Here is a 12,553-nt window from a genome sequence, read left to right as displayed (position 1 = left end):
CCACCGTCTGCATGTTCATTCGCCCTGTTTCAGGGTGGGCTGATACTGACGTGACCACAGCTTTAGTGTCCGCTGATACACTTCTTCAGTGCCCACTGTCTGCATCTTCATTCTCCCTGTTTCAGGATGGGCTGATACAGACGTGACCACAGATTTAGTGTCCGCTGATACACTTCTTCAGTGCCCACCGTCTGCATGTTCATTCGCCCTGTTTCAGGGTGGGCTGATACTGACGTGACCACAGCTTTAGTGCCCGCTGATACACTTCTTCAGTGCCCACCGTCTGCATCTTCATTCTCCCTGTTTCAGGGTGGGCTGATACAGACGTGACCACAGATTTAGTGTCCGCTGATACACTTCTTCAGTGCCCACCGTCTGCATCTTCATTCTCCCTGTTTCAGGGTGGGCTGATACTGACGTGACCACAGCTTTAGTGTCCGCTGATACACTTCTTCAGTGCCCACCGTCTGCATCTTCATTCTCCCTGTTTCAGGGTTGGCTGATACAGACTTGACCACAGATTTAGTGTCCGCTGATACACTTCTTCAGTGCCCACCGTCTGCATCTTCATTCTCCCTGTTTCAGGGTTGGCTGATACAGACGTGACCACAGATTTAGTGTCCGCTGATACACTTCTTCAGTGCCCACCGTCTGCATCTTCATTCTCCCTGTTTCAGGGTTGGCTGATACAGACGTGACCACAGATTTAGTGTCCGCTGATACACTTCTTCAGTGCCCACCGTCTGCATCTTCATTCTCCCTGTTTCAGGGTGGGCTAATACTGACGTGACCACAGATTTAGTGTCCGCTGATACACTTCTTCAGTGCCCACCGTCTGCATCTTCATTCGCCCTGTTTCAGGGTGGGCTGATACAGACATGACCACAGATTTAGTGTCCGCTGATACACTTCTTCAGTGCCCACCGTCTGCATCTTCATTCGCCCTGTTTCAGGATGGGCTGATACAGACGTGACCACAGATTTAGTGTCCGCTGATACACTTCTTCAGTGCCCACCGTCTGCATCTTCATTCGCCCTGTTTCAGGGTGGGCTGATACAGACGTGACCACAGATTTAGTGTCCGCTGATACACTTCTTCAGTGTCCACCGTCTGCATGTTCATTCGCCCTGTTTCAGGGTGGGCTGATACTGACGTGACCACAGCTTTAGTGTCCGCTGATACACTTCTTCAGTGCCCACCGTCTGCATCTTCATTCTCCCTGTTTCAGGGTGGGCTGATACAGACGTGACCACAGATTTAGTGTCCGCTGATACACTTCTTCAGTGCCCACCGTCTGCATCTTCATTCTCCCTGTTTCAGGGTGGGCTGATACTGACGTGACCACAGATTTAGTGTCCGCTGATACACTTCTTCAGTGCCCACCGTCTGCATCTTCATTCTCCCTGTTTCAGGGTTGGCTGATACAGACGTGACCACAGATTTAGTGTCCGCTGATACACTTCTTCAGTGCCCACCGTCTGCATCTTCATTCTCCCTGTTTCAGGGTTGGCTGATACAGACGTGACCACAGATTTAGTGTCCGCTGATACACTTCTTCAGTGCCCACCGTCTGCATCTTCATTCTCCCTGTTTCAGGGTGGGCTGATACTGACGTGACCACAGATTCAGTGCCCACCGTCTGCATCTTCATTCGCCCTGTTTCAGGATGGGCTGATACAGACGTGACCACAGATTTAGTGTCCGCTGATACACTTCTTCAGTGCCCACCGTCTGCATCTTCATTCTCCCTGTTTCAGGGTTGGCTGATACAGACGTGACCACAGATTTAGTGTCCGCTGATACACTTCTTCAGTGCCCACCGTCTGCATCTTCATTCTCCCTGTTTCAGGGTTGGCTGATACAGACGTGACCACAGATTTAGTGTCCGCTGATACACTTCTTCAGTGCCCACCGTCTGCATGTTCATTCGCCCTGTTTCAGGGTGGGCTGATACAGACGTGACCACAGATTTAGTGTCCGCTGATACACTTCTTCAGTGCCCACCGTCTGCATCTTCATTCTCCCTGTTTCAGGGTTGGCTGATACAGACGTGACCACAGATTTAGTGTCCGCTGATACACTTCTTCAGTGCCCACCGTCTGCATGTTCATTCGCCCTGTTTCAGGGTGGGCTGATACTGACATGACCACAGATTTAGTGTCTGCTGATACACTTCTTCAGTGCCCACCGTCTGCATCTTCATTCTCCCTGTTTCAGGGTGGGCTGATACTGACATGACCACAGATTTAGTGTCTGCTGATACACTTCTTCAGTGCCCACCGTCTGCATGTTCATTCTCCCTGTTTCAGGGTGGGCTGATACTGACGTGACCACAGATTTAGTGTCCGCTGATACACTTCTTCAGTGCCCACCGTCTGCATCTTCATTCTCCCTGTTTCAGGGTGGGCTGATACAGACATGACCACAGATTTAGTGTCCGCTGATACACTTCTTCAGTGCCCACCGTCTGCATCTTCATTCGCCCTGTTTCAGGATGGGCTGATACAGACGTGACCACAGATTTAGTGTCCGCTGATACACTTCTTCAGTGCCCACCGTCTGCATGTTCATTCGCCCTGTTTCAGGGTGGGCTGATACTGACGTGACCACAGCTTTAGTGTCCGCTGATACACTTCTTCAGTGCCCACCGTCTGCATCTTCTTTCTCCCTGTTTCAGGGTGGGCTGATACAGACGTGACCACAGCTTTAGTGTCCGCTGATACACTTCTTCAGTGCCCACCGTCTGCATCTTCTTTCTCCCTGTTTCAGGGTGGGCTGATACAGACTTGACCACAGATTTAGTGTCCGCTGATACACTTCTTCAGTGCCCACCGTCTGCATCTTCATTCTCCCTGTTTCAGGGTGGGCTGATACTGACGTGACCACAGATTTAGTGTCCGCTGATACACTTCTTCAGTGCCCACCGTCTGCATCTTCATTCTCCCTGTTTCAGGGTGGGCTGATACTGACATGACCACAGATTTAGTGTCTGCTGATACACTTCTTCAGTGCCCACCGTCTGCATCTTCATTCTCCCTGTTTCAGGGTGGGCTGATACTGACATGACCACAGATTTAGTGTCTGCTGATACACTTCTTCAGTGCCCACCGTCTGCATCTTCATTCGCCCTATTTCAGGGTTGGCTGATACTGACGTGACCACAGATTTAGTGTCCGCTGATACACTTCTTCAGTGCCCACCGTCTGCATCTTCACTCACGGCTGCCACAGTCAGGAAAAGGCGCTGGTGTCAGAAGCAGGGAATATGGCGGCAGCAACCGAAAATACAGCAGTGGGGACAAAAGTGTGGCCATTTTGTTTCAGGGGGTGATGTAAGCTGCGGGGAAGTGACTGCCATCCTCCTGTGACGTCTCCTGTGAGACTCCCATTAAAGAAAGGGCTGTATAGGTATCAGACAACCCCTTTAAGGTCCCTAATTTCTTATGTTTTTTAATTCTGGTTGTGTTTAGTGTTCACCTTTACACATGACAGGATTTAATTGGGTTTTATTTGCTCAGTTAGGATAGAACATAACCTTCTGCATTCAGATACACGCTATGTCTATTAATGGTGATAAATACAATTCCTCAGCACAAAAATAGGTACATTTCCTATTACTGATAATATACACCTATGGATTAAAGCAGGTCGCCCCATATACACTGCAGCCAGTCTGAGTCCCAACTTCAACACATTTTAGAAAATATAAGCTGATTGGTTGCTATGGAAAACAAGGCTCTTTTTTTCGGACACCTGATATTTCCTATTAGCCCCTATTCACAGCCAAACCAATAAGACATGAGGCCCTATTTTTCAAAATTGTCTGGCAATGGATCTGTGTTTGTTGCCCATAGCAACCAATCAGAGCTCATCTTTCATTTCTTAAACTGCTCTGGTAAGATGAAAGCTGAACTCTGATTGGTTGCTATGGGCTACAAAGACAGTTTTGATAAATGAGGCCTAGCGTGCAATAAACTGTTGTTGATACATCACATCCCACAATCCATTGCAAACACAGACAAGACTATTCCCGTGGCCACTGTTCACACTATAATCAGCCCCCACTCTGCTTTCCTCACCCCATTTGCTGCTTCTTTCCCTGTACCAACATGCTCCTTCTGCCTCCTAAATAATGCCGCCATTTCTGTCACATCCGCTTCACGTGTCATTCAGCTCAGTGGCTCTGTAGGCTGCAGCACTGTGCGCCGTCCATTGACTACAGAGCTGAACGATGGCTTGTATAATGTTACGTGCTCAGCACTCTCTTAATGATTTGTGTCATGTTGTCTCATATCTGTCTATGGCTGTTTCTGCATATCAGTGTTCCTTCTGCGACATCTATCTGTCCCGTCCACCTTTTTCTGGCCCCTCTCTCTTTCCTATTTTCTGCCATCTTTTCTTTATATTATTTCCCCAGAATGATATTTTTTTTTACATAGAATTTTTTTTGTTCTTGCCAGAATTTAGATTAGGAAATTGCTAAAATAACAATTCCCCTACAAAGAATGTTTATAGGAAACCCTCCCATAGTTATACTCAGACGATGGGCTGTTTTATAGCAGTCTGTAGTCTGCCCATCTGTGGCCCAAAAGCCGCCATAAACAGTAGCATCAGTGGCGTAACGTGAAGCTTGTGGGTCCCAATGCAAAATCTCCAGCAGGGCCCCCAACTAACACAGGTCTTTAATAGTAATAATCTTTTCCCATGGGGCAAAGGGTCATTTTGGGCACCCCCTAATCTCCAGGCCCCGGGTGTGATTGCAACCCCGCACCCCTATAGTTACACCCCTGAGACGCCTATAGTCTTCTGAAAGTTCTGCAGGTCAATCAGGGAATTTCAGGTATAGATATTATTCCATACATTATGGAATACATTATACTATATTATTATATTATATTAACCAGTTAAAAATTATTTGTAGAGTATAGATCCATCCCCAAGCTCTGGCCTGACCACCACCATCACAATCACAGATGTAGAATTTTTTTTTATTACCTTTGATGCCTACAAGTAAACCTAGTGATTTATCTTAAAAGAGTTGTCCAGGATTAGGAAAATGCATTTTTTGGGGGGGAAACACCTCCACTTTTGTCCACAGGCCACTTGTGGTACTGCAGCTTTTCAGCATTTACAGTATATAAATGACGCTGTGCTGCAGTATCAGACAAAGCGCACAGACTGATATGATGAATGATAAATTCAACCCTGCTACATCTGTATGAATATTATACATATGGATATCAAATGTAGGTTAGTGCTCCGGAGTCATATTATAAATCAGATTTTAGACCATTACACGTTTTTTAGTTACTGTTTTAAAGGGAATGTGTTATCATAAAATGACCTATTGTTTTAATCAACATTTTGTGTTAAATGTACTTATTTATTTTTTATTTTGGCAATGTTTTTCCCATATCTGTATTAAAAATAAAAATGAGAAATCTTGCAGTTTTCACATGGGCCACATGGGCTATTTTAGAGTGTAACCTCCTGTTTCAGGAAATCGACATGTACATTAGCTGCAACAGACGTTATGCCATTCAGTCCGAGCAAGGACCGCTAATGCACAGACTGACCGCGGCTCTCCCAACCCGAGCGCGTCAGCTTCATATATTTCTATGAAGCGAATCGGACCAATTTGCACAGGCGTCTGAATGAGCCCTAACTCTGACCCTATGTTTTATATAGAAGCATCTAATGAGCGTGTGCAAAGGTCATTGTGAAGGGAACGAGACCAGGGTCAACTGTGATGTTGCCTGTGATTGGTGGATCCTGTGTTATCAGCTGTGTATGGAGGCATTACTTGTCATTTTAATCCTGCCTCTGCTGATAAGGAGCCTGCTGAAAAATCTTCCTGCTAGTACAGGAAGTATAAGTCTAAAAAAGACCCATTGGCCATTGTGAAAGTTGCAAGATTTCTAATTTTCTTTTTAGATACAGATCATGATATGAAAAAAAAAAAGAAAAATACATGTAACACATAAACTTGATTTAAACAATAGATGACTTTCTGACAACACACTCCCTTTAAGGTAGTGCCTATAAGGATGGTAGAGTATGGAAGCCTTTAGCCCTTCTTTTTCAGACAGGTGACAATGCATTAGTGAGATGAATCTGTCACTAGACAGGAACCTCTCAAAAAAGAATTTGTGGCTGAATTCAGACATCCATGAAACACGGTCCAAGTATGGACTGTAATGTCCGGACCCGCTGTGGGTCTCCTGGCCCAAACTCAGACCTAAAAACTAACAGGCAGGTAGTGGCGCTAGCCCAGAGAAGTCACTTACCGCTCAATCCAGTGATTCTGCTGCTTCACATTAACAGAGCAGCTCTTATTCTTCCAAGCTGCTCTGTCGACAGAGCGTGACTGCTGATATCATGCACATTTACAGCCAGCTCCCCGCAGTTAGGCATCAGGGAGCTGGCTGTCAATCAGCATGACATCGGCACTCATGCCCCATTAAAAGAGCAAAAGAGAAGCCGCTGCTCCATCAGCGTGACGTCATCGGAAGTTGCAGAATTGCTTGCTGGAACGGTCTGAGATCGCTCAGTGGCGGCAGAGACCGGCGCCGGGAACAAAAGGCAGGTAAGTAGCAACTACCTGCCTGCTAGTTCTTTGGCCCATTGTAAAATATATATATATATATATTCCCAGACAACCCCTTTAACAGCTGAAATTATTTTTTATGAACCATTCCCAATAAATCCTGGACAACCCATTTAAAAGGGCGTTTCTGTTCCATAAAATAAATGTTATTCTTCATGTGATGAAAAGTTATCACTATGATTTCTGTACCCATTCCTAAAAGTTTTTAAGGACTCTTCTTGCTTTTATATAACGGGATTAGCATCCAGCCGATCCCTGTCCTTGTCTTGTGACACATCGGCGTACAGCTTTTTACAGTACATTTAGAGCCACGTACCTGTGTGTGCATCACGTGAGACACTGCAAGAAGTAATAAAGGTTCACATTGGATTATAGCAAGCAGAGATCTAGAAAAGAGTGACAAATGAATGCAGAAATTATTTTCTAGAACTGGACTATGCCTTTAAGTAGATGGATGGATAGGGAGCACATGTTTTGGGCCATTTTCCCCTCTGTTCACACAACATAGTGATGTTCAAAAACAGATGAAAAATGCAAATGATAACTGAAGCTTGATCCCAATAAAATTCCTATTAGGGCCTCCCAGCCATCATGTCTCCTCTATAGCAGAAGTGCCGTTGGGCCCTATCCGAACACCAATGATCCTGGTGCAACTGCAAGCACTGCCCCCTATAATTACACCTCTGGATACACCTCTCCCAGTGACTTATGTGGTGGAAGAAATGATGATTTCCATCCTTTGAAGTAACGGGACGATGGTGGGTGAAACGTTCCAGTGATCAGATCTTTATTTTTCCTGTAGTTTTGCTTTTTTCTCATTTCTTTTATGGTTTCCTTTCATACCCGTCCTCTCCTATTATTTCTATCTACCTGCCATTTTGCCCCTTACACTCTCTCTTTAACCCCTTCTTTACAGTGTACCTGTTGCCTACATGCGGCAGTGGCAGCCATTGTGAGGGTTCGATCCAGACTTATTCATATATTAGCTAGTTTTCCAATTAGTAACCAGTTTTTGTGAACGAACAACGTCAAATTGAAGACAAAATTGGCTGCCCCTCCTATGTATGGCCAATGCGCTCATTTCAAGTCTTTCTCAATTCTTTCCCATTGTCTCTGTCACTCTCTCTACCTTTCTCTCTCCGCCTGTCTCTTACCCTTCCCCCCTCTCTCCGTTTTTCTCTCTGTCTCTAGGCCGCCCAATCAGTAACTTCTTTGACGTACTTAAACAACTTTTTTCAGACGAGAAGAACGGTCACGCTTCTCCCGCCCCTGGGCCCCTCAGCAAGCAGCGTCCATCTGATAATAAGGAGCAGGGGCCCCTGGGAGCCAGCGGGAAGGAGAGATCAAGGAAAACCAGCCCTGTCATCACTCAGGAGACCCCTATCCCTGCTTCCCCCAGCAAACAGGACACATAACAGAGGAATTTCCTACTGTGCCCCCAAGATGTCACTAAAGCCCAATGATACTACAGGGAGTATGTGTCCCCTGCCATGTACTCAGTGAACACCAGGTGGCAGTGTCACAGAGCGGTCCTATAGGAATTGGCTCCTTTAATACACTACGAAGAAATGAATAAGGACCTTCTGTACAATAATCCTGGAGAATGTTGCAATTGGTATACGTCCATATGCCTGTAGTACACACAGTGACATGGTGCAAACATTTCAACCTGTGATTACATCATTGGGCAACATCTGGCTCGCCCGCTATTGTAGAACCACAAGTCCAAGCATGTTCTGCAAGACTTGTAGTACCACAGCAGCTGCCAGTGCTTTCCCCTGATGTGCCCCATCAGACGTCATTGCCTTTAAGTAGCTAAACTGCAATATCCAGTGGGCACAGGGTGAAGGCTCAGCATTTCCTGACCATCATCTTCATCACTCCAACCGCACAATGCAGCTCTGAGATATGGGTTCTCCTCCATTATACCCGAATGTAGATAGCACTGGACTATGGAACGTGGAATTATCTTAAGTATATATATACTGTATGTATGTTCTGCCTTGTAAATACATATAGACGTGTGTATATATTGTAGCACACACCTTATCCCAGTATTAGGACTAGTAATCAGTGCACCATTTTCTAGTCTGGACACTGAATGTCTGTGTATATACGCCTATAAATATGTATATAGAGAGCTCGGAGCACAATCATTGCTGGCTGCAGCCTGCTCGGTTCAACTTTCCCAAATTAACGACTTTTCTTCTCTGTCTTGTCTGTTTGTTCTCCATTTCATCTCTCTACGATGCCATTTTCTCTTCTGTTCTTCATGCCTGTCTCATGGTCATTAATCGCCACCGATTGGCATTTTCTGCTTCTCTCCATACTCTCTCCTTCCTTCTCGCATGTGTGTTCTCCCTCACTTTATCCCCACCAGGAATTATCCCAAAAAGCTAACCAGCCGCCCTTCATCTCCTCCTATTCTTGTCCGCCTGGCCAGAAGATGACCCTGACTCAACCCTGCGCCTACCATCCACCTTGGAAGCCTGCAGAGATGGGCACTAGAGCAAGCAGGAGTTGGGTTACCATCAAGTAGTAGGGCTATGTGCACGTAGAGGTTTTTTTGAGGATTTTTTTTGGGGAGCTGGACCACTGAAAAAAATAAAATGCTTGAAAAATCGCTCAAAAACGCTTGAAAGAATCTTTCCGTTCACTTTGCTGGTAATTTTTTCCCAACTTCAAGTTCTGAAAAGAAAGTGCATTTCAATTCCTCGTAGCAGATGGAATCTGCTCCAAACTAGAAAGTGTCCAATCAGAAGATTGCAAAACCTTCAGGAAAAAAAAAAAGAGAAGCAAAAAAAATCCTCAATGAAGAGCGGTTTCCATTAAAAAAAACTCCATGTGCACATACCCTAACCCTACGAAAGGTCGGAGTTCATGATTATGTCGTAGGAAGCTCTCTTACTATTCCCTTAATGATAACTCGACTCCTGAACACCCAGCTGCACCACTCAAGAAACCGAGGGCCATAATGTAATGCCTATGGTTGCGTGTAGCTCTTCAGGCTGAAAGGGGTTAATAGACTATATTAAGGGTTATTAAATGCTGAATGTATTTAAGGGGTTAATTATGTTTACACGTAGACAGCCACATACACACACACACACACGCGCACACAACACACTGCTACATCCAGAGAGGGTCACAAGAGGAGCTGCTTTCCGTATCGACCCCCCGTATAGGGCAGTGCCCTAGTATTCAGCTCATCTTGTGGGGGATGTACACAGGGGGGATTGGCATGTCCTGTTGCATAATGTGAAATATTGGGGCTATTTTTATAAGGTTTGTAAGTTTAGGGGTCGGGTGTTAATCCTTTGTGTTTAAATTATTAACTGCTAACTGCAAGACGGGCCTGTGGATCGGCGCTGCGGAGGATGGGTGGAGTGGTGCAGAGCCCAGCAGCACACAAGCATTGCAAGCAGTGTTTACATATGTATATATATATATGCATCTGCACACAGCGCTCTGCAGGGGGACGACCTAAACGTGGCAACAGAAAATGCCTGTTCAGCCTAAAGTCGGTTTCATAGGGATCCAATTAACTAAGTTTTGGGGTGTAAAGGGACACAATTCCCATTCTGGCTGCACTGTTTTACGCAAAAGTTTTAACACATGAGCTATCTAGAGAGCCTGGGAAGGTAAAAAATCAGGAGGACAATAATAGGTGTTTGGTCCCAGTATGTCGGAGCCACCATTTACATGAAGTGTGACAAATGCAGGAGGAAAGTAGGAAAATAAAGTGCTTGCAAACTCCAGAAGTACCATAAACTTTTCATGAAGAGTCAGCATGCTCCATTCAAACTGGGGTCTCTTGACACGCGTTCTCAAAATCAGTGGGGATCCCGGCTCTCGGACGCCAATTTATCATCTTTCCTGTAATTTTGATACAACCCTTTAATAAAAGATAATCCCCCCATGAATAGGATTATATAGACAATCTATTCATTTCAATAGGCACCATGCTTTAATTTCCCTGTGTTGGTGCTGTTAGGTTCACCCACAGATTACAGTTGATCGTGTAAGGACCATTTCCTTTATGGTCTAAAACTCAAAGAAAAAGTTTTCTTTATGGTCCAAAACTCAAAGAAAAAGTTTTCTTTATGGTCCAAAACTCAATGAAAAAGTTTTATTTTATGGTCCAAAACTCAATGAAAAAGTTTTCTTTATGGTCCAAAACTCAATGAAAAAGTTTTCTTTATGGTCCAAAACTCAATGAAAAAGTTTTACCCCAAGCAATTCAATTTAAATCTTATTGGTTGCTCTGCGTGACAAGACCACTTTTTGGTAAATCAGGACGAGATGTATACAGGGGGGTTGGAACTTTTTCACCTACCCCCCCAGCCATACATATAGTTGGCAACATTTCTGGGGAAGTTTAACTTACGAGAATGCCCCTTGTTTTGCCCGGAACGTCCCATTTGGGGCGGGGCATGTATAAACCCAGGAGTACCAGGACAGTTGGCATCTATGCATACAGATACAGACACTGACGTAACACCATGGAATTAGATTTGCAGGTTGCACATCTTAAATACATCCAGAAGTAAAACTTATAAGTTTGGGATCATCCTAAATGGGATCATCCTCCTGTAACTCTCAGGGCTCTGCCATATGCATGTACATACAAAATGCTGCAATGCTTACATGGTACTGTATACAGCTCCAGGCCCCGGTCTGCAGTCTGTATACACACCGCACCACGCTCTGCACTCTCTGTACGCAGCAGCACGCTCCGCAGGCCCTTCACACAGTGTGTGGTGTGAAAGTCTCTGTTATTTATAAATACAATATAAATATATATATTTAAGCTATTAGCTGTACAAGGATCACGTTTGCGATGAATGATTCCGTTGGTATGTAAATAATCTGATTTTCTGAGAATATGTCCTGTGAATGGGAGACAGCACAATACTTATCTATGGTACAGCAGGAGAAAACACATCTTGCCGCCATCTTAAGGTTCAGAAATAAAACAAGGCCTCAATCTCTGGTATACACCGAGCTCCCTCCTTGTTCTCTCTTGTCCCTACGGTTTTAATACCTGCTCCATTGTATATACGTTTGAACATAAAATGACGACGATCAAAGGGTATTATGTACTACGAGGTGCTGAATTCTTGGGGCAGGAGAGATGTAAGGGCAGGGCATGTGTCCCATAGTTACTCTTTTAATTGTGCCGGATTCCTGAAAGAGTTAATGCCAATGTTCTGTTGACCTCCTGCCTTTCTACACTTGCACATTTTACAGTATTACACCCCATGACCTCCGGGAGACCAGACACGCATGGCTCCAGGGCAGGAGTGGCGGTGGTAGGCATTTGGACAGCAATATTTCCCTTGTGTGTTTTGTAAAGCCAGTGGGCGCACACTGCGGCATGTTACCCACCCGCATTGGCGTTCTAAAAAAAGAAATAAAAAAAAAATGAACGTCTGAAAACAGCCAATAAAATTGTTCAGTATGTAGACGATGTGCTGTGGTTATTTCCCATGGAGTCACTGTGGCTGCAAACATGGATCCAACGACGGATTGCGGATTGGAACGTTGCGGATCACTATACAAGGTAGCAAAATGTACGCATGCAGGCTAATGCAAAATGATGTCCAACGTCTTCACACATCAGTTCATATAACAGGGTTATATAACTTTGTCACAAGTCAACAGATTAATCCCCCTTGGATTCATCCGGCACAGGAATATTAGTCCAGGATTAAAAATAAAATATAATAATATAGCCGTTCTGTTTGTCCCCAGAACCAGTGCTACTTTTGATCATTGCGTTCCATGAATGCTGCAATTACTAGTCAACGCTAAAAAATATTTTTGCCGTTGTTTGTGGGGAATAGGTCAATTTTTTTTCTGTTCCTAAACAACTCATCTAAAAAAGGAATATAATATGGAAGCTGGAGAAAGGTGGAGGTAAATCTTCACTGCCAAGGGTATAAG

At 44.8% G+C, this 12,553-nt stretch overlaps 1 protein-coding gene across 4 annotated transcripts in view; it reads left to right on the top strand.

The window, feature by feature from the left end:
- Window positions 1–12,072, top strand: part of BRSK2 (BR serine/threonine kinase 2) — a 182,409-nt gene extending 170,337 nt beyond the window's left edge. The window contains exon 19 of one of the 4 annotated variants that reach the window (XM_073658769.1): window positions 8,988–12,072. In XM_073658769.1, the coding sequence (XP_073514870.1) occupies window positions 8,988–9,007 (20 nt within the window). In that variant the 3' untranslated portion in view covers window positions 9,008–12,072. The other 3 variants (XM_073658767.1, XM_073658766.1, XM_073658768.1) reach the window with 3 other exon arrangements.
- Window positions 12,073–12,553: the final 481 nt, after the last annotated feature.

This window comes from Phyllobates terribilis, unplaced genomic scaffold (genome assembly GCF_046119375.1).
Source record: "Phyllobates terribilis strain yellow unplaced genomic scaffold, ASM4611937v1 Scaffold_13__5_contigs__length_258822181, whole genome shotgun sequence".
NCBI classification, from domain to species: Eukaryota; Metazoa; Chordata; class Amphibia; order Anura; family Dendrobatidae; genus Phyllobates; species Phyllobates terribilis.
This window is presented reverse-complemented; position numbering and strand designations above follow the sequence as displayed.